This window comes from Pelecanus crispus, chromosome 4 (assembly GCF_030463565.1).
Source record: "Pelecanus crispus isolate bPelCri1 chromosome 4, bPelCri1.pri, whole genome shotgun sequence".
Taxonomy (NCBI): domain Eukaryota; kingdom Metazoa; phylum Chordata; class Aves; order Pelecaniformes; family Pelecanidae; genus Pelecanus; species Pelecanus crispus.
In genome coordinates this window covers 61,605,565-61,628,592 of record NC_134646.1, presented here as the reverse complement: position 1 = coordinate 61,628,592, position 23,028 = coordinate 61,605,565, and the positions used below count along the sequence as shown (strand labels likewise).

The 23,028-nt window shown below is 38.7% G+C and overlaps 1 protein-coding gene across 6 annotated transcripts in view; it reads left to right on the top strand.

Annotated features, from left to right (window-relative positions):
* The window catches only part of TBC1D1 (TBC1 domain family member 1), a 109,010-nt gene that overhangs the window by 61,456 nt on the left and 24,526 nt on the right, over nt 1–23,028 (top strand). For 3 of the 6 annotated variants that reach the window (XM_075708999.1, XM_075708996.1, XM_075708994.1), the window contains 7 exons: nt 172–300; nt 2,410–2,496; nt 4,201–4,490; nt 6,183–6,341; nt 8,714–8,833; nt 10,017–10,156; nt 22,708–22,893. In XM_075708999.1, coding sequence (XP_075565114.1) covers nt 172–300; nt 2,410–2,496; nt 4,201–4,490; nt 6,183–6,341; nt 8,714–8,833; nt 10,017–10,156; nt 22,708–22,893 — 1,111 coding nt within the window. The remainder of the gene's footprint in view (nt 1–171; nt 301–2,409; nt 2,497–4,200; nt 4,491–6,182; nt 6,342–8,713; nt 8,834–10,016; nt 10,157–22,707; nt 22,894–23,028) is intronic. The other 3 variants (XM_075708995.1, XM_075708998.1, XM_075708997.1) reach the window with 3 other exon arrangements.

Sequence of the window (23,028 nt, the reverse complement as noted above, 5' to 3'; positions counted from 1 at the left end):
TGAAGATAGTTTGTTAAACTTCAGTATAAGTATCAGTAGAGAAAAAGGCATGAAAAGCCAAGGACACCAGGAGAAAGTATTGATTCAGGTTACAGAAGTCTTCAGACTGTTCACTGAGATTCTGCTCCATGCTGTTGAGTATTTCACATTTATGTTTTTAAACACTTGCAGACTCCACAACCCCTTGCTGAGAATGCTGTAAATGAGGTGCCCAGCAGTGCTCCAAGATTCAGATTAGATATGTTAAAGAATAAAGCAAAAAGATCTCTGACAGAATCATTTGAAAGTATTTTGTCACGTGTAAGTATCTTCATGTTTATTGGCTCTGAATATAATTTCATTGTTTTTATTTATTTGAATGATAGAAAAGTCATATTTGTTACCCTTCCAGGTTGTAGCCAAGTGGCTATTAAAGGCACAGTGGCAAAAATATTTGAGCGTTCATGTTAGGAGGAGGTAGAGAGAATACCAAGTCCTGAAAGAAGTGAACTAATTGCCAGATAAGAAATAGTGTATATAGGCATTTCAAAAAATTAATACAAAGTTGAGCATAAGAACTTATGAAAAGCGACCATTGTTTTATTTCTCTTTCAGATTTAGAAAATTTAAAAGTAATTATAATTATTCACTTCTTTTTATGTAGAAGGAAATGATTAGGGAACTGACTAAGCATTCATAATGAGATAGTATTTATTGGTGACACAGAACTGATGAATAACGGGGCATCTGAACTTCTAAATGCTAGAGATTATTTGAAGGCGAGGAGTGTAAAGAACTTCAGAAGGCACTAAGAATATGAAGGCATTTATGCAATATCGCAGGTGAAATTCTTTGTAAACAGTGTCTGGCAACACCCATTAGTTAGAAAAACTTGAGCTCCTATGTGATAGTGATCCTTAAGAAAACATGTTGGGAAAATGTTTGTTGTGAACAGATGGTTGAAAATATCTGCTGAAAGCATATAGTAGCGGTTAAGAAAACAAATCAGATGTCAAGTTTAAGCACTACTTAAACCTACGGAGTGTCTTCTCATTCAAATATTCTTTGTTTTGCACCTCATGGAAAAAGTCTGAGGATAATAATAGAAGACTTGGAAAGACTTCTTTTTGACAAAGGATTAAAAAAAAATCAGAGCTTCTCCCTTTTTTTTTTTAAAAAAAAAGAGCTTTGTGACAGAGTGCCACACAACAAATATTGAGGAACAAAAAATGGGCATTCTCATTTCTCATCAGCAAACAGTTAAACTGAAGCAAGATCTAGTACAGTTTATTGGCTCATAGTCATGCAACTCATAGTGACAAAACTAGTCTTTAAAAGCTTATTTCGGACATCATATCTAACCTGTTCCATGAAACAAATGATGGCAAAAGCATGTTCTCCCTATTATAATTATGCATATAGAGAGGATTTTTAGTTGAGTATCTCCCCTCCTTACTTCCCAGCCAGCATTTCTAGAGTTCACCCCCATAAAATCCTGCTTTGGGTGTGTTCGGGATGTGAAACAATGTTAGTGCTGTTACACTAACTATGGTAGTGACTGTTCTAATTTTTGCCAGTTTGTCCTGACTGGCATAAGCTGTCTTCACGTAAGCACAGCTGTATATTCGTTACGGTTTTACTGTCATGGCTGTTTTGATAGAAATTCTTGATTTTGATCAGACCTGAGGCAAAACATTCTGTCTGAGTGTAAAGGAGAGAATAGTCACTATTGTGAGTAACGATAACATTTTATATTTTACTTGGAATAACAGTTCAAAGAGAACATAAGCCTTAACTTCAGAACATAAAAAAAATGATACCATTTAAGCTTAGGAAGGTACAATTTCCATAGTTGTGTTAGCACATAAGAATCCATCAGTACTTTTCTTGATATTTCTCTTGGTTACAGAAAAACATTAGTCGAACAAATTATACAAAAATATTGTTGAACAGATTATACAAAAATATTTGTGCTTTCTGATTTGTTGGCATTGAAATGATAATACCAGAAATTATGTTTTGCTGTGTATTAAATTTATATGGTTTTAAGTCCATTGTAATAGACGGCCTTTTCATTTCTTTGTGTCTTCATAAGAAGTACCTAGTGTGAAAATTGCCTGTTTGGAATACAGAAGGTACTTTAACAATAGTTATAGTACATGCGTGCAGTATGTGATTATGTACCTATCATGGTAAGCACACCATTGCCCATGAGAATTCCTTAATTCCACAGGATCCTTTAAAATGTCAGTGACTGTCCTGAATGAAGCCTCTGTTTCTCACTGGGGCAAAGGCTATTCTTAGGCATTTCAGGAAATTAAATTTGATACTGTCTTTGAAAATTACAGATTCTGACTATGCTACACAAATCTCTTTTTGGCATGCCACATATATTATAGTCTCTAATGCTGGTGTGCTTTATCTCTGCAGGGCAGTAAAGCCAGAGGTCCACTGGACAGTTCTGGTGCTGTGGATTTGGACAGCTCCATGTCGAGTACCTTAAGCAGCACAAGTAAAGTAAGTAAAGCCTGGGGTGAATGTACATATTTAGAAACTTCAGGTTATTCCCTGAAACAACTAGTCAGATGTGAAATGTGGTTACCAAATGCTCATGTAACTGTTCTGTTCTAACATCTGGCATTTCGTTTTGATTACTTTTTGGGAGTAGACAAGCTAACTGATTGTGTGTGAAAAGAAATAAGGCCCAGAACAGCCCAACAGTATGATAAAAACAGTATCACGTAGTGATGGTGGGGGGGTAGGTATGCCCTTTTCTTCCTACCTGTAAGAGACCTGCTGCCACTTGCTGATCCACAGGGCGTGTCTTTATTCCTGTGCCGAATCCCTCTGAGGGTGACGGTGCTGCATTCATTGCATGCAGCCTCTTGGATTAGTCACTGCCTTTCCTTCACCCCGCCTCTTGAAGCAATATTTAAGTTTTTCAGAATTTGCAAGTTGGTTACCCAAATCATTTTTCATATATGTAACATGTTAGAATGTGTGTGAGTCCTCTGAGGGACTTGAACAAAGTAATTTCCCAGTTTACTCTGGTAACAGAGATTCATGCTAAGAAATAGCAGTCACATGTCAATACAATGGTGATGTGTAAGATGCTGTTATCTGTAGAGTTTCACTGGAGATTTCCATACTTTTTGACAAGGTGGGACTCAGAGTAAATCTGTGTTTCTGTTCTCCAGAAGTTTCTAGTTGTTTTCAGGCCTTTCATTCTGTTCCCTGTGCTATAAAAAATGAGCAGTGCAATTGGGGCTCCATTTGAATTAGAAATGCCTCGTACTGTATATAAACATGTATTTTCTATGTATGTATCTTATGGTGTGAGTCTATATATGTGAAACAAAATATTATATAACATCATCTGAATCTTGCAACAATGTGCAGCAAAACAAACACAGTAATTACCATGCTGCTGATCCTAATCTGGTTGGTTTCAGCCCTGAAAGTACACACCATGAATGCAGGATTGCATTCATAAGAAACATAGAAACAAGAAGTGGAGTAATTTCCCCCTTTGTGTGGTTAGAAAGCTTTTAGTCTGAATAAAACAATAAACAAACAGCACAGAAGCTGCCAGTCTTCTTCCCTGAGGCAGCCTAGCACTCTGCAGCCTTGGATACAGCTATTGATTCTGCTCTAGCGCCTAGTCACCTACGGACTCCTGACTTCAGGCAATCAAGAGTCTGCTCTTTCTGCTTATGTTTTTGAAAGAATGGCTGAGTCTGCAGGAAACACATGAGGTGGGGAATGAAGGAAAATGCATGGGTTTGGACAGAAACAGGCATCTAATCATAGATGTCCTTTGTGTGAATCTTCAGGTAGACAAGAGGAATATTATGTTGTTAGACGGGGTGCTAAATATACAGCGCTCTGAAATGCCACCCTTTTCATTGCTGTCACTGTTACCCAAACCTGACCCATCTGCTCTTTTCTGACCCCATTTCTTCTGACTTGTACTCAACGTATTGTAAAATACAATTACTCTCAAAATTACTTTTTCTCTGAAAAATGGAGGCTGTGATTTGTTGACCTAAATGATTAATAGCAAAGACATAAAACATCAAAGATTCTTTCTTTGAGCTATCATGATAAAAATGTGCAAGTTTGAAGCAGGTCTCTGTAAGATGTGAATAATGATGTGGAGCTGCAACCTCAAAGACTGATTTTAAACCCACGTATTGATAACCTTATTTTTTGCACCGCTAGGAACCACCATTGTGTGAAAAGGAGAAAGACAGACTTCCTACGCTTCCTACAGAAAATGCTGTCAAGACCAGTGGATCAGTGGGTGATCTCTCCAGTGATGCAGATGATTCTCCTATTGAGCAGTCTGTTACATTACCTCAGCAAAGCTTTCGGAGGCGAGCAAACACACTGAGTCATTTCCCAACAGAAAGCCAGGAATCTCTGGTACCTGTTGAAACATCACCATCTGTTCCCCAGAGGAAACTTATGAGGTATCACTCAGTGAGCACAGAGACTCCTCACAAAAGAAAGTAAGACTTATTAAAAGCAGGCTCTGATTTCGGTAGTTGAGGGCATATTTGGGGGTGATAATTGTGTACCAGGTATATCCTCTTAATGGATAGAAATGTATCACAGCAGTGTGTCACTGGAGGTTTGTAGGTATCCTGTTTAAAAACACTTTTAGCCCTGTGTGCTCCACGGGGGAGAGAAAACGTGAGATGCGTAGTTCCACAGTATACGTCATAAAAGTAAGTGTAAGCACAACATAGGATTGCTCCTAAGGGGTTCAGTTATATTTTTGCAAGCAATATTCAGTTATTTTTGTTGTTTTGATCTGCGAGCAGTATAAATAAATGCTACTTCTTGTTGTCTGTTTATAGAGAAAAATCTGCTAGTATTTGTGATGCTGAAAACCTTGCTAGTTGGTGAATTCATGTGTGACTTCAAAAAAAACTGATGTAAATTGCCTAATCATTGATAGAGATGAGGCTCCTGTCTATCTTTTCAATGAGCCTATGTAGCTTTTACTTGCAAAAACAAGCTACTGCTTGCCTTCATGCTAATATTCTTCAAGCTATCCTCCTTCAAAAGCCTGCCTCTGTGTCTCTAAAGTCTCCTCTTAACTTTATGGCAGGTTTTTTTCTGGCTTCATCCAATTACTATGGAAACATTTCTGTCTGTAGGCTTCTGTGTTACTGCCAAAACTGCTCGTTTACACAAGTTAGACAGTAGGAAATCTGTATCTGTTCCAGCTCAGTTTTCCCTGCAGGAGGCAGGGCAGTAAATGAACATGCCTGAAATAGGTGATCACAGTGGGAGAAAAAAATAATTATAATATTTGAAAGGAAACATAACCTGGGTTGCCTTTTTGTCCCTTCTTTGAACCTTTTCAATTCTAAAATACTAGAATGTTTTTGTAGGGCAGTTTAGGACTTGTGGTGTTGGTCTGTTACCTTCACGAGAGTTGCCTGATGCTTGTAGCTGCTTGTTCAATCAGTTCCTATCTTACTATAGGAATGCAGCTAGAAATTAAGTATCTTTTTCATTTCCTTGTTTTTTTCTATTTGGGTTTGATAATGCGATTTTTAGTAAGACCTGTGTGTGCCTGCTCCCTCACATAACTCAAACCAAAGAGAAATCACTGTTGCTTCCCTTTCATAGCAAATGTACAGAACTAGGGGAAATGGAAAACTTAGAAGAAGAGTATACTTAAAGTTCTCAAAAATCACTGGAATGATAGACTTGTAACAAGTCTCGCATGTTTTATGAGTGTTTTTGAACAGCTTACCTCAATTCATTAATTGTTTCCAAAGTGTAAATAAATTCAGTTCTTCATGTAGCATTTCACTTCTCATCCATTAGAATTCTTGATCATATGCCTGACTTTATCATAGAAAACAAGGGGAAGCACATATGAGGCAGTAGAAAGGGGTGTATCATTGACAGTTTTTTGGGAGTTTAAATTTAGTCATATGCTGAAATGCCTTGCTGAAGCCTGTAAGTGTGTATTTGGGACTTTGCTGGTTGGGATAAAATGTTCAGCCTCCTACGGTTACTGTATTAACTGTGGAAAACATAGGAAATGGCTTATTTTTATATGCCAGGTCCCTTTCAAAGATTAGAGAAGGTATTTCAGTCCCCCCCTGCCCCTCCTCTCTTACTGTGTTTTGTTCTTTGTGCTACCTCAACTCCATCGCTCTGGTTGGAATCCCACTATACAGTTTGAATGCATCTGTCGGCGCATCTAAAAGTTCTCCTGGTCAACTTGCGCGTTCTCCTACTCTAGCTCGTCTTAATCCCTCGGCCTCTTCACCCAACTTTTTTAAATATCTAAGGCATAATTCAAGTGGAGAACAAAGTGGGCATTTTGCACAAAAGAGGTGAGCTAGCACCTGTACATAGTTTGGGGTAGGGTTTGTTTTACCATGTCATAAATATGAAGCTCTATAGTATATTTAATTAAAACAATTTAATATAGACCAAAGGTGATAGATTTTTATGGGAGAGGGAACTCTTTAACTGCTCTACTACTGACTGTAGAGCTGCTACTTGCATAATTTTTTGTTTTAATAAATAAAATTCTTTCAGACACATGGACACGTGACTTTCTTTAGAGCCAGTTGCTCCAAAGCAACTTGTTGTTATGCAGCAGACAGCAGCACTGCTTAAATTTTGTAAGGGATAAGTTGCCAAGAACCTGTGACCCAGCTCACTCTGTCCTTCCTGAATCATTCAGTTCTGTTCTGCTTTGTTCATGTTAACACATAAACATTAATATTCTTTTGTGCCTGACAATAAAGGCAAATTGACTAAGTTAACTAAATGGGGCAAGAAGTAGCAGGACTATGGAGAACCGATACAAAAAACCACACAAACAACCCAAAACCACAAACAACCCCACCCCAAAACCCAAGAACAAACAAACAAACAAACAAAAAACCCCAACCCCCCAGGCTCATCTATTTGCCTTGGTTACTTTGAGCAATATAAAATGATACTTTTCTGTGCCTCCTTTCTTAGAACAAAAATACATATAGAGAACATTGAGAAAAGGACATTAACCCATCATTTCCCTGAGAACCTGAAACAAATAGCTCCCTAAAAATCTTAACTATGAAACACCTTCTTAACCCCTGGAACTAAAACTGCTTATTTTAGCTCAAAAGGCTAATGAAACTAAATGTCCTTGGAAACACTGTCAACAGTCACTGGCCATTGGCCAGCAATTTTTATTGCTGTTGCTCTTTATTGTTTGGTTTTGTTCTCTTTGGTGAAGGTTTCCTGTTTCCCTAAGGTGCTGATTTTTCTGATCCTGAGAAAATACTCAACCAAGAACCTTGTTTCACCAGTTCCTTCAGTTGTATTTGCTGAGTACTAACTAGCTTCTCTCTTAATCTAGCTTCACCTCAGAAGTATGGTATAGCTCAGGGGAGGAAATGTGAGTCTACAATGTCCTCTTTACTCTTCATTTTGATAAGACTTACTTGAATCTTGAATGTTAAATTCTCAAAAGCAGATTTTTCCAAGTAGACTTGATAATGATTCTGCATGCACAGTAGCAACTTCTCCTTCCCTTTCTCTGTCATTTAAGGGTATACCATATTCAACCTCTAAGCAACAAGACTGCAAATGAGAATTGATAAGGATATCAAATGGGTTAATGAGCTTAAATCAATAAAATCAAACTGCCCAAGCTGATTGTACTCTGTAAGTGAAATTACTGTGTAATTGTGATGGATTTACAATGCAATTGTAAGTGAAACCTGTTCGCAGGGCACACCATGCTACAGCGTTATCTTCTTCATGCTCACTACCAGCTACTAAAGAACAGCTTCACTTCATACTAGTGATTATCCCAGAGTATCCCCCCATCCCATTCACATCTTGAGGAGACAGTGCTAAATGTCATCCAGGTATATCATTATGATTTATCAGAAGCAGTTCTCTCTTAAACTTAGTTCTTCAGGAGTAAATTTTCCTACTCAGATGTTTTTTGTGTACTCTTCTGAGAAAAAAGTCTTCCGGTATCATTAGCCAAGTAATTTTCTATTTTTTCATTCCATGCAGAAACATTTTGTTGTCTGAGTTGTTCTCACTTCCTTCTATTAACCTTCTTCTGAGTATGTTGGGGGCTTGTTATTTTAAAAGAAAGAGCAGAATTATGTTGGCCAGAAGACTGTTGATGAAATTTGATTAGTGCTGCTGTCTGTTGCATAAGTAGGTCCACAATCCTAAACAATCAGTCAGAAGGCTCAGCTTTTAACTTCAAAGTTCCAAGCTTGTCTGAATAAAACCCTGTTAATACTTTAAAAAATGTTTTTTTGCCAAAGTCTTATTTTTTCATTTGCCAGCACAATGATTATTAGTGTCAGCTTTTCCTAACCTTTTGCCCCAAACTTAGTCATCGAAACTGAGAATTAAGTAAATGTTCAATGATAAAGTTGGCATCAGTTCTTATTAGATTAAAGGAATTGACTTGAAACATGCACTAAAAATCTTGGGATATAGCAAAGAATAATAACTTTACTGGAAGTACATTTATTTATATTGGAACATTTTGGTGTGCCCAAACAAATACGTATTTCAAAGTAGAACTTTGTTAGCAGTTTCAGTTTTGACTTTGGTTTCCTTGATATTCAGGCGTTCAGGATTTAGCTGTTTTTTGTTTGAAACTTAGTAGTATGTATTATTTTTATTCTGTGTATTTATACTTCTTTGTTCTAAACTATACTTTTCCCAACTGCACTCTCAGCATCTCCTACCGTACTGCCTTAAGGAAAAAGCTTCATTCTTCCTCTTCTGTGCCAAATTTCTTAAAATTTCTGGCTCCTGTAGATGAAAATAACACCTCTGACTTTAGGAGCACAACAAGGTAGGGTTTTCTCTTAAGGCCTGGAGGTAAAACTGTATTTTCAAAGGTTTCTTTGTCTGAAATATTTCAAATGCTTCTCACGCTTGCAAAACCTGATTTTTGCAACAGTTCACTTGCATGTATTCTGCATGTGATTGCTGTCAAAAGGATGGAGCTATCCCAGACTCCTCTCCCGTTAAGATTGCAGAACTTAGCGATTTTGATGTTGTAATGGTCACGCAACTTCCATCTATGTACTTCTGTGCTTATTCCTGCCAAAGGAATCTATTAGCTGTTTTCAGTTAAGAGAATATACATGGTTCATCCTAAGCAATGTCAGTGTCCTCAAATTAGAGGGAGAGGGTGGCCTGTAAAATGCTCCTCCCAGTTGCTGCCAGAGCTATTTGAAGCTGATTTATCCCTTTCAGCTTCAACAAAGACTCATGCAACCATTTAGCCAGTGGCTGGAATAAAGCAGTGAATATCTTAAAGATGTAATGGGTGAAGTTATTAGTGGGATTTTTAGTAGGAAAACAGCATTGCTGTTCACTATTTCATTTAATATTCTGAATAAAAAACCTCTGTAGGTAGTTTGTGCGTTAGGTCGAAGGAGTAACATCCAAGGTTTCTGGACACTGTTCCCAAGTTCGTTGCTTATTTCAGATGGTGACTTGCGAACACAAAAGTTAAAAGTTTTGCTCCAAGTCTGTGTTGTGAAGGAATATTACATAGCCAGTTCACAGAAGGTTGGAAGTTTAGTTGGTGTTTATAAAGCTCCTTGATGTGTGCTGATCAAAGGTATCAGCAGTTCTTTGTGTCTCCAGTGAATAATTGCTAGATTTTGTGGATGGCATTTAAATAGCAGAATGGTAAAGATATATTATGGTGTATGTGTCTTTAATGTGTTGTGTTTAATACACTGCTGCAAAGAAAGCTGAAAATTAATTGAAACTGGAGAAAGCAGTTTGCACAGAGTTGCCAGCCACTTCTGGTGAACCTAAGTGATGTTTGCAGCCTTGTATAAGTCTGCTGCCACAAAGCAAGCTTCACCTACCTAACACTAAGAGCTTGATGCAGCATGTGCACAGCACGCTGCACTCCTTAGTTGATGGTGTGTGTTACTGTATTCACTGAAGACTGTGTCACTGTTACTAGCAGATTCAGGTAACCTACTCACAAGCCATTCTGTGTTCCGCAATTTTAGCGACTACGAATCCAAACACAGCCAGCAGGCCATTGGTGCGGACAGCCCTGTAAGGACTCGACGGCATTCATGGAGGCAACAGATATTCCTGCGAGTGGCAACCCCTCAGAAAGCATGTGATTCTCCCAGCCGATATGATGGTAAACTCTGTGTTTATTTGCTCCCATGAACGTTGTTAGTGGATGTAGACTGTGAAGTGTGGATCATTTTGTCTGCCAAGCGGACATATTCGCCCAGTGCTCTGTTTGTACTGTCTTTGCCGTTTCCCACCTACATTTTGGTCATGCCAAGCTCATCAGCTTTCGAGTTTTTATTTTACAGCTTCATATATAAAGTAGTTCCAATTGTGTCAAATTAACTAACTAGAGAAGAAATTATTTTTATGTGTACTATTTTAGTGAGTTCTGGGAAAAAAAGTATCACCAAATATTGCTCTGAAGAAAAGGTGATGCTTCTGTTTCATCTTTCCATACTGGAGTATAGAACTGTGGACTAAAAAATCCAGTCCTAGCTGAAGGAATTAAATTTCTTTTTTGACCTCAGCGACTTCTGCAGTGTATACTTCATACCAGACTGAATGTGACCTCATGTATGCTGCTCCAGTCTGTGACATTTGCCACTTGAGCCATAGTTATCCAATGTTCTTATATTTATTTCCTGAAATTCTGTAGCACTAAAGAAACACAGACTAGAAAAAATCATTGCACATAAGCATGCAGATGCATCATTTTATGCATCTCACTGTATGTGAGCCAGATAGTACAGCACATGCTGAGCCCAAGAATGCCTCATAGAATCTTGTGTCTATAGATAATGGTCTCTGGCTCACTAAAGTTTGAATTTCACAGCTTGAGCTCTACAAGCTGTACCTTCTGACTGATCTCTAAGTCCATTGTATAAGAAATGAGAAAAAGTATGAGGGAGTGGGAGGGAACAGTACATTATAGTAAGTGTAGTAAAAAGCAACCATCTTAATGTCACTGAGACATTTTTCTTGTGGGAGTGTTGATCTGCTCGACAGATCTGGACAGGCTGGACCGATGGGCTGGGGCCAACTGTATGAGGTTCAACAAGGCCAAGTGCCGGGTCCTGCACTTCGGTCACAACAACCCCATGCAACGCTACAGGCTTGGGGAAGAGTGGCTGGAAAGCTGCCTGGCTGAAAAGGACCTTGGGGTCCCGGTTGAAAGCCAGCTGAACGTGAGCCAGCAGTGTGCCCAGGTGGCCAAGAAGGCCAACAGCATCCTGGCTTGTATCAGAAACAGTGTGGCCAGCAGGAGCAGGGAGGTGATTGTTCCCCTGTACTCGGTGCTGGTGAGGCCGCACCTGGAATACTGTGTCCAGTTTTGGGCCCCTCAATACAAGAAGGACATTGAGGTGCTGGAGCGTGTTCAGAGAAGGGCAACAAGGCTGGTGAAGGGTCTGGAGCACAGGCCTTATGAGGAGCGGCTGAGGGAACTGGGGTTGTTTAGCCTGGAGAAGAGGAGGCTGAGGGGAGACCTTATCGCTCTCTACACCTACCTGAAAGGAGGTTGTAGTGAGGTGGGTGTTGGTCTCTTCTCCCAAGTAGCTAGCGATAGGACAAGAGGAAATGGGCTCAAGCTGCATCAGGGGAGGTTTACATTGGATATTAGGAAAAATTTCTTCACGGAAAGAGTAGTCAAGCATTGGAAGAGGCTGCCCAGAGAGGTGGTGGAGTCACCATCCCTGGAGGTGTTCAAAAAACGGGTAGACGTGGCACTTTGGGACATGGTTTAGTGGGCATGGTGGTATTGGGTTGACGGTTGGACTGATCATCTTAGAGGTCCTTCCCAATCTTAATGGTTCCTAGTTTTTACTTTTATTATAAATGGTCCAGCCACTAAGCCAGGAGGTGTGGGGTTGCTACTCTACCCTTAATTGGTTTTGTGGTGGACTTGGTAATGTTAGGTTAATGGCTGGACTTGATGATCTTAAAGCTCTTTTCCAACCTAAACGATTCTATGATTCTATGATCTTAAAGAGAGACCTTGATTGACTGGACACAGCGCGTAACAAAAGTGTTTCTGTCATTAATGCTTTGCTTACAACATAATTTGACTGACGATGGGGTAAGCTGCATATGGGCATAGATGCCTCTCAAATTTAGTGTACTTCAAAACAAAGTGATGTCAAGAGCATGTTGTGTAAACATACATGTGAAATGCTCTCCTGTACTTCAAGGCATATGAAGGAGCTGTTCAGCCTCAGCTCTTCTGTGGAGCCACTGTTTTTGCAGTTTTGATGCATCTTTTTGTGACTGGAAATAGTCTTACTTGTTTTTGAAAGCCACAAAACCTTCCCATATTAAGTAGGAAAAAAAAAAAAACCCCTAAATTGCCTATCCAAGCATTTCCTCTGAGACATAATAGCTGCAAGATACAATCTTAACAACCTACAGCTGGATAAGCAGAATAGCTGGAGAAACAAGTGTGGCCAGAATGGAAAACAGGAAGTGCTATTAATAGGAGGAGCAATTTAAAATATCTGGCCTTTTCCTTCACTCTTGTTTTCTTTTTCTGTTTTTGTTCCAATATACACATTAAATTTATGAACAGAGGGAGAAAACTCAGAGTTAGGGGTTTTTTTTATTATTTATAACAAGTATTGGATTTTTCTATTTGAATTTTCATGCATCTCCTGGAACATTTCTGGATAAGATTGCACTTGAATGGAGAAATTGGTCAGAGGAGTCACCATCTATAAAGGGAAACCCATAAATGTTCCCTTGTTTCCCTCTCTTCATGTTTACTTTTGCAGAACACGACAAAACATGTTATCTTTAAAAACTTCTTTGCCCTCTGTCCAATTTGGCTGAAATTGATCTTTCAGTGATACATCAGCTGTTTGCTTAAATTCTGTTTCCAAAGGAAATCAGTCGACAAAGAGCGAGAAAGACTTCTTTAAAAAAAAGAAAAAAGAAAAAAAAAAGAAAAGAAAGTACAGGTAACTTATCAAATCAATAAACCCCACTGCACGTGCTGCTTCTCCTTGAGAGAATATGAAAGAAAGAGGAACAAGATGATCAATGATAGCTAGTAACATTTATTTTGGAACAACAGAGGTTACTAAGTTAACTGTGGTGATGAGTACAATGTAAGATCATCTGTACAGCAGCTCTCTTAAAGGCTGCAGAGACTGGATCATGAGTGAGTATCTTTTACAGAAAAGAAGTTTTTAAAGATAACATGTTTTGTCATGTTCTGCAAAAGTAAACATGAAGAGAGGGAAACAAGGGAACATTTATGGGTTTCGCTTTATAGATGGTGACTCCACTGACCAATTTCTCCATTCAAGTGCAATAGCCCACACACCACTCCAGGGTACTCTGCAGGAGAGCAGTAAGAAAAAAGGCTAGGAATTTTTTAAAAGTTAGTAAGTCAGCCAAGCAAGAGACCCAGATTTCTGTGAGTCAGAGATGATAAAGTTTTTCAAGCTTACCATAGGCTGCTTTACTAAACTTTGTATTAAACATAAAATCCACCAGTATGCCTAACTATGCATTGCTTTGACCACATGTGGGCAGACACTGTCAACAAAATGAAATTGCTCTGTGGCTTTAACTTCTTTGGGTTGTAATCAGTAAATATGCATGTGTAAGATGTCACAAGAAATAGAGACAACTTTAAAGTTCAGATGGAAAGATCTAGATCCTGACACTTTGTCCTGGTTTCAGCTGGGATAGAGTTAATTTTCTTCCTAGTAGCAGGCATAGTGCTGTGTTTTGGATTTAGTAGGAGAAGAATGCTGATAACACGCTGATGTTTTAGTTGTTGCTAAGTACTGCTTACACTAGTCAAGGACTTTTCAGCTTCCCATGCTCTGCCAGGTGCACAAGAAACTGGGAGGGGGCACAGCCAGAATAGTTGATCCAAACTGGCCAAAGGGCTATTCCATACCATATGACGTCATGCTCAGTATAGAAACTGGGGGGGGTTGGCCGGGGAGCAGTGGTCGCTGCTTGGGAACTGTCTGGGTATCGGTCGGCGGGTGGTGAGCAATTGCATTGTGCATCACTTGCTTTGTATATTATAATTATTATTATCATTATTATATTGTTATTATTATCATTACTATTTTACTTTATTTCAATTATTAAACTGTTCTTATCTCAACCCAGGAGTGTTTCTCACTCTCACTCCTCCGATTCTCTCCCCCATCCCATCAGGGCAGGGCGAGTGAGCGAGCTGCTGCGTGGTGCTTAGTTGCTGGCTGGGGCTAAACCACGACACACTTGTGATTCCATTTGTATAGGCAAGCGGTGAGCTGAATCTCAAGATGCGCCATGTTCATTGCCACTCTCTGTCTGGTTAACACAGCAGGATATGAAGGTGTATTTACTAAAAGTTTAAAAAAAAAAAAAAAAAAGAAAACACAGACAACTGGTACATAGCTTTTGCAGAAATTTTGCGCTTAATCTTATGAGGTTCTGAACTTGAGAGATGTCTAGTGTCCTGAGCTACCACATGAAGCTGACAGCACTGAGTCCCACTGTCTTGCACTTCTGGATCATTTACTTCTTTAGAAGGTGGTCATAAGTAGTTTAAGTGAAAATTTCATTTCCTGTAGCTCAGCTGGAGAGAAATGATTGCTGGCTGTGCTTTGGTTTATTACCCGCATGCTGTTTGTTTTGCAGATACCATTATTTAAAAGGACAATTTTATTATACGTGAAGGAGGGTTTTCATTTATTACTAGTTCAGGAGTAAAACAAAAAACAGTCCTCAATCAGTAGAGCTAAAAAAAAAAAAATTGGAAATAGATACACTACAAAGCCGTTTTTTCTTGCCAGTTGAGATTCCTGCGTTGCCTGACAACTGGACTCAATCCAGCCGTGCTCAGGTGAGGTGAGTGCTCTGAGACAACAGAAAGCCTCAGGTACAGGAAACCATTACTTTTGGTTGTTATGGGAGCAATGTCCCATGTGCAGGCCCTCCTGCAGCCACCTCCTGCTTGTGGGTGCTGCCACTTTCCCCACTGTTTTCTCATGCTTCTGTACAGAACTTTACAATGAAGCACATTGGAGAAGCATTATGCAATTATGCTGCCTGGCAGGGCAGCCAGGTGATCTCTGCTGAGCCTGAAGATGAGGCTGACCTCCAGTTTGGAGATCTAGGAGGGATTTTCTGCATAGGTGAAATGATCTGTAAAGATTTTCGTTGCTTTCCAGCTGGTAGCTGGAGGTTTGCAGGGTTGAATTATGCTAGTTCTGTTGTAGCAAGCTACGGTTCAAATGTCCAACCGCATCTCCTGCTGTTTGCTGCTTCCCGTGGAATGGTTGCGCTGCTGCGGGTGGTGTGGAGCACTGGGGGGCAGCGTTTCTCTCACCACCACCTTGAGACACACTCGCTGGCTTGTCCTCTGATATTTTTCTTATTTATTTGTGGGGGTGGAATGAGTGGTGTGTCCTGCAAAGTGGAGAGATGGAAAAAGAGGAGCACAGGTCATTTACAGAATGGATCACACTTTGATCTGTCACAATACTGTATTTCTTTTGAAAGAAAGTTTTCTTTAACCTCTTTTTCTAAAGCTTTTTTGGCCTGTTTTCTATGTATGACACACAAAATTCACTCTGGCTTTCGCACTTGCCGTCTTAAACATTCTAAGTAATAAAAGTGTTTCTTCGGTTCTGTGATTTTTACCTTTATACGTGCCCACCCTACTTGCAGCCAGATCTTCATACTTCCGTATAGTCTCTCTAGCAAGATCCGCACTCTGTGGCTATGCAAATGGTTTAGAACTTCCTAGTTCTCTGACTTCGCTGGTAAAAAGGTGAAGGGAAGAACTTGGTGATCATTTTAAACCAGCTGAAGTATGGGCTCACTCAAAGAAGTTGATGAATTTTCAGTTGGATCAGTTTTCTAGTCCCACTCACAGTATTACACAAGCACTTGAGCAGGCACAGAGGGGCAGGCAGGGACATGTGGCTGGAAGCTGAGGGTGGGTGCTCTTACCCTGCTCAGGAGCAGGACACACTTCGATCAGTGCAGAGTGATCCTGAAACTTCACCTTGCACTGCAGTGGAGCAGGATATTTGCATACTTTTATTCAGCATCTACAAATCTCTGTGCAGTGGACTATTTTCACTACAATTTTCACATATTGACTGTTCAGAATTGGTCATAGTGGGACGACTGTTTTGCAGATTGTCAGAAATTCCCAGCAGAGTAAAGTCAAGTGCTAGATTCAAAGGGGGTGTGAATAGTTTTCTGAAGTAAATGGTGGGAAAGTGATGGTGCTTGTGATGAGCTTTCTTGCTGTGGGAGGTGTCCGGCAGTAGACAGCAAGATTTTTATAACAGCTGTGTCAGTTTTAGGTTGGATGATGTTGGTTGGTTTTTTGGGTGATTTGTTTTAAAGTGGGCAGTGGGGTGGAGTTAACCTGTTGAACAGTGAAAGAAATTTCAATTCAGAGGAATGAAACGCTTGGTATTGCGTAGCAGTACTCAGCAAATAGATTCAGATCAAATAAAGGAATTTTAGCCAGAACAACTACATAGTATTTTACAACTTGACTTGCAGAAAAAAACTCTTTTAGAAAGTACAAGTATCTCTGTACAGGAAAAAGAACTTGATTCATTCATTAAAATTAATTGTGTTTCAGTCTCTGGCGGAGACAGGTAGCAAACTGTTAAATCCTAAGTGCTGAAGAAAAGGATGGATTTGAAAAACTGTTATTCTTAAAACCAGTGGTAGTTAGCACCTACCTATCTGCTTATGTGCTTTGTGATGAGGCTTATAGCTCTTCCATTATTTAAGCAAAAATATTTTAAAAAATCATTTTGTAGTAGTATTGCAAATACTGTAAACTGTTGCTTTAGCATTCTATACTTAGAATGTTTATGTGGTGTAAATTATTTGTAATGTGTCCTCCAATACTGTTTTAATGGTTCTTTTTTAGCAACAAAATTATTATTAATTAACTAATGACTAGTTTTGTAAATGCTGTAATAAAGCCAGTTGGTTAGAACTGATTGCTCAGTTCTGGCCCTCTCAGAGTGAACGTATGCTCATAATCTTGAGTTGTGGCATAGGAGCTTGGCTATAAGCAGTAAGTACTACATAATGTGTGGCGGCTTCTGTGCCCATTGAAATATCAGGGCATTCATTTTTCAGGGCTTCATAATATTATTAAGTGGGGTGAATTTGGAGGTAGTGATTACCTTTTAAGAGGCTCTTGGCTTTAGAAAACATCAAACTCTAAAACACCTCTCAGAGCTGATTTTAATCAACTATTGAAATACACAGTTTTTCAAGATTTCCTCATTCAGCCATTGCCTTAAGTTGTATGTCATACTAGAAGAATTTGTTGCTTATTGTGAATCCATATCTGAAGCCTTCTGGTAACAGGAGGCTCCTGGTCATGTTACAACATTCAGTTATGAACTCAAATATTCCAGACATCTGTGTGAAATAATAGGAATATTATACCTTTGGTTATAGAAGTTTGCAGTTCCTCTTTAATTTTGTATCATGTACGAAAGAAGGTGTTGCACCACCTGAATGGAAGATCTGAAGGGAACTAAGGATGTTGTGAAAGTCCTTTATTTTGGGCAATTTAATCTTACACGACTGTGAAGATTCTCTTGTTTGTTTGCTAAGCTGAATTTTGTAATGTTCAAAATGCAACAAAGAAAAAGAGTGCAATGCAGAAAATAAAATGCTCAGTGGAATTCTTCCATCCACATTCTTACCGTATCTTGCCTGACTTCTTAACCCAGGAGAGCAGATGTGACTGGTAAACGCTGCATTTAAAAAGCCATGTGTAAACAGCTGAATGGTGAGGATGGCAGTAATGCATTATATTTGAGCTGCCTCCCTATTAGCTTCCTATAAAAATAAAACAAGCCCTTCTTTTCTACGTGAAGTGTTGCAGTTTCTAGTCAAAGATGAATCTTGTTATCTTGGTTTTGGTATTTGAGGTTGGTTAGACTAAGTGCTTCTGAAAGAATGTTTTTAAAACTTAGGCTTTTAGGTGGGTTTGTCACTTCTATTGTTTTTTACCTTGTGTGTGTGGTTTCTCTTAGTGGGTTGCCTTTTTTCCTTCTTGTTTTTGGAAAGCCTTGTTTAATACTGAGATTGATTGAACAAGAAACTATTAATCAATTAAACTTTTTTCTAGTCAATTACAAATGAAATTTCCTAAAAAATAAGGTTTAAGGCAACATTTTAAAGTATTCCAACAGTGAGTTATTAATGTCGTCCCACAGGTCCCAGCAAATTCTCTGTATACATTGTAGCTTCTTCTGGAGCTAATGAAATTTTCTGTTTATATCACTACCAGTCAAATACTGTCTGTTTTAATTACTATCGCAGTCAATCACCAGCTTTTAATTTACAAACTTTCTTTAGTGTGGTCCCTGGTAGCAAGATACTGTGATACTTTCTTCATAATCTTTTGTACTTTGTTTCGTGTGTCATCTTTGCACATGAGAGTTTTGTGTGATGCATTTGTTGACCCTTTTGGAGTGTAGGGATACTCTGCATCTTAGGATTGAAGTACTGCCATGTGAAGCCAAAGAGCTGAGTATAAATGAATGGATCTGCTGTATAAATTCCATCTCACTCCATTGTTGCTATTGGCCTTGTTCGTTCTTGTGTAGTGTAAGTGGTGGGAGCATCAGAGCAGTGCTTTTGAGGTACATATGGGTGCAGTAGTACATTTGTGCAACATTTCCATCTGCTAAGTCCGAGTATGAACTTCAAATGGAAAATAACCTGTGTGTTGATAAAATATAATAATAGTTATCGAGTCAACTTGCCCAATCCTGAACCTTAAAGAGTAGAAGTGCGGTAGGCTTGTAGAAGTACCATGTATGGAGGTAGAATTTTATATGGAAGCTTGTGGGAAGGGAGCAACATATTTGAAAGGAGTACAGGTCAAACGTGGAATAGAAGTCAACAAAAGCTGATGAGGTTGGCAGATGAACAGGGAAGCAATCTTTCAATGTGTGCTGAAGTATTCAGAACCTGCTAAAGTGCACTTACTAATCTCATAAAGGTTTTGAAGGCTGCACATTACTTGGATTTTAACACATGGCAGTTTGATTCAGTGGAACGTGAGCTCCCAGTTATGTTCGGTTGAATTGCTCTACTACTTATCTTTGCTTTCTCTACTGTCCTCCAGACTGATTGTGCGTATAATGAAATACTCAGTTTTCCTGTTACAGTATTTATTCTCTTGTCTGTTCTGGATCTGGAAGCCAGATGGCATGTATGTTGATCACCTTGTATATTCATAGACATGGGTTAGTGCTGACTTACCAAATGTCTGGTTTTTTACTTTGCTTTGAGGGATTGTCTGCACATTCCACCTCCCCCGCCTCCTCTACCAGCCAAACAGCTGATGCAACTCTGCAAACTTTAGACAAGCCACCTGAGCAGTTAAACAGGTTCATTTTGGTTTCTATACATCCTGCTACATGCCAGCATGGAGATGGGAGGGAAGGCAGGTTCTGAAAATGTTGCACTTTATCAGAGTAGACTTTAGACTTTTCTGTTACATGTCCACAAGTGATAAGAAGAAAGAGAGGATAGAAAAGGAGCTGCCATTTGGAAGGCAAAATCAAGCTTAGGACTCTTGCACAGAAGAATTAGAGGTAGGGTTGATAATCATAATTGTTTAGCCTAAAGAATTTTGTAACCTTTCTGTTTTCTTTTATAGCCTTAAGCATTGTGAGTTAAACTTCTTTTAGTGAATAGTGATCTTAACAGGTTAGTCAGTAATAGACAAGAAATGTTCAGCCTAAATGGAAGCAGGACAATGGATTTGAGTAATTAATGCTTTGCAGTTGTTCAAGTGTTGCCACAGTAAGTTCGCTCACTGGGGAACGAAAAGTGAGTAACATCTCCAATAAAGTAGAAGGTGATATTTTATTAAGTTGGTACTTGAAGACCAATCCACAAAATTTGCACTGAGAAAGTAGAATGTGCATGTTAAAACCAGGAAGATTTTAGGTCTTGGATATGTGCTTTCTTGCTTTAGGAATACAATGTGTTTAATCCATTTCCTTGCATGTGTTTTGGCAGCCTGGTTGTTTTTTTTTTTTTTTGCACATGGGTAATCATAAACTGTCTCTGTAGATAATCTGATATTTTGTAACACATACATGCAGATATACATACATAAAACCAGAATACATATCTGACTCTAAAGGAGATCCATAAACCATGGAGAGGATGTTTAGGGTGAGAAGAGATTTGTTTCCCCCAAGATGTACATGCGTTCTATATTGGATGCCATAAGAATGTAATAAGAAGTGAATAGACTACAAATAACGTACAATGGATAAGGGTGTACCTATCTGGATCCTGGATCACTTTTACTTTTTGCATTAATGTTTGATGACCATTTTCATTAATTCCTCTTTCTTACGGTGATGTTACTTTGTGCATGTAACACAGCCTTAGAGAAAATGAAAACCTTTCCTTCAAGATGGTATTTTTTTAAAGTTTATTATTTTATTCAAACAAATTAAGGCAGTTCTACCAGCATTATCCTTAAAAGCATTTCTCTTATAATGTTCTTTAATTGCACTAAGAAAAAACGGCATGAAAGTTACTATATGTACAGAACATTGTTGACAGTATAGTGTGTGCATCAAAAACAACAATCAAATCAAAATAATCTTCCTTTAATTGTCAACACAAGTTGAAGATTAGCAAGTGTGTGTTCCTTCTCTACCTGATGACATTTACCTAAACCTCTTTTATAATTGCAGATCTTAGCCTACAGAAGTCTTTCCGTTTACCTGTAAAGAAAAAAATTAAATGAATGTTTCCCAGTTTCTTTTAAGGGATATAATATAATTTTTCCATTACATTGATATTTTTCATAACCAGCTGTATTTTTTTATGCTGCTGTCAGTACTTCCTACTTCTCTTTGCCACGAATGGTGATTGCCATTGAAGTCTTAAATATTTGTCCTTTGCCTAATTCACATTCCCGTGAAGTTCATTGTTCTCTGAAATGCTGTAGATACCCAAAGTGTGGGTATCCATACTTATATCCAGAGTTCAAGTTTGTAAATGTTTAATTTGTGCCACTAGCTGAAAATGTTGCATTTATTTTTATATGTATATTTTAGCCTTTGAATACAACTGTGGTAACAGACAAATAAATGTTGTATAAGGAAACAGGTGGGTCTGGACCCACCCTATTTGTCTCTGACTCTTTGAGAGGAAAAGATTGACAGTGGCAAAACTTAACAAAAGCAGAAACTGACAGCTGTGAACATTTTCATTCTTATTTAGTCATCTGAGCTTAGTTGTATGAGTGCCTTCCAACAAACAAGAAAAGAATAGCTGCATATGAACCATGGCAGTTGATACATGGTAGCTTTCTGAGCAGATTCTGAAGGGCTGAAAACCTTCCTATTTTGTTAGTTTGTAGAGATGAGATAATTTGTGTGTGCATGTTTAAAAATCTTTATCACTATGCTAGCCAATGATAAAGAAATGGACCACTGTGCTACCATGCAGAATAATAGTTTTAGGAGTGTCCCTTTTCCAGGAGCTGTTTGAAATAGCATGCACAGATGTACTTGTCCTTGGCTGGAGAGTCCAGGGAATGGTTTTTGTTGCACTGATTTTAAAGCATTTTCTTGCATGCATAACTGGCCAGCTTGTCCTCAGGGAGACATTTCACAGCCATTGTGTCTGGGTGAAGGAGAAGTGCTGTTGCGATGGCTTTCCATTTGGGATTTGCTAGGAAGAGATGGGTGGTTTTGACCATTCATTCTAAAGGTGGTGAATTGAGTAATTTTTCTAGATACAGGTTATATCAAAGAATATTGAGCCTTCAGAGAAGCTGTATAAAACAATAAAAGTAAGTGGTGCTGCAGGAGGCATTAAGAAAACAAAGTATAAGAACTTAAGCTTCTTATGTTGAGAACTTGATTTAAAACAATGTTGGTTACCCTTTCTCTAAAAAGAAAAGTTTTTTCAATTTGCCTCAGATTTATTTAATGTTCACTTTCTTTTGTAGTGTTTTCAGTCTTCTTAGAATTACCTTGCATGCTTGACAAAAAGATACATTTTGTGATAGACCAGCTGAAGCCAAAAGAAAAAGTCCAGAAGGTTATGACATGGCTAAAAATTAAGTGAGAGCAAACATGGCTTAGGTGCCTGTCTTCCTTTCTGCATGTTTACTGTAAGAACTGGTAATCATCCTATTGTATGACCTTAGGTGGTGGTGTGTTTGTGCAGCTAAGGGTGTGTGTTTTCTTTGTTAAACACAGTTTAGAGATTATTCTTTAAATTATATGGGTACTATATTTAATTTGATCTGCTACAGGTTTCAGCTGTAGGTTGTATTTTTGCAATTTCTCAAACTTGCCTTTTCCTTTTTAGTTCTGTCCTTGTAAAGCTGTTATTAGCAAGCCATGGTCTTGGTGTATAGTACAATGTTTTTATCAGGTTATAGAAAAAAAGTGTTCCAGGCATTGGCCCGTATGATTCTTATTCAGAAGCAGCTTGTAAATCTGCTTGAAACTGTCATTTGGGAACCCTTGCTTGGTATTGCTACCTCCTATATATATATATATGTATATGTATATGTGTGTGTGTATATATGTAGATATGTATGTATATATATATGCAATCTTTGAAAATGTGTCCCTTCATCCACCTATTCATGAAATCGAAGTAGTTCACAACAGCTTCTGTCTTTTAAAGATTACTCTGAATTGGGAGAACTTCCACCGAGATCCCCATTGGAACCAGTGTGTGAAGATGGCCCCTTTGGGCCAGTGAAAGAAGAAAGGAAACGGACACCCCGTGAGCTTCGCGAGTTGTGGAAGAAAGCCATTATTCAGCAGATCCTGCTCCTCAGAATGGAGAAAGAAAACCAAAAGTTACAAGGTTGGTGAAGTTCTTTATTACATCCTACTGCAATGCAGGTTCACTTTTTGGTCTGCTCTGGGGCCTTGGCAGTGGATTGGACCAAGTCTTAATGAAGCATTTTAGGAACATACAGGTAAATCAGTTTAGCAGCAT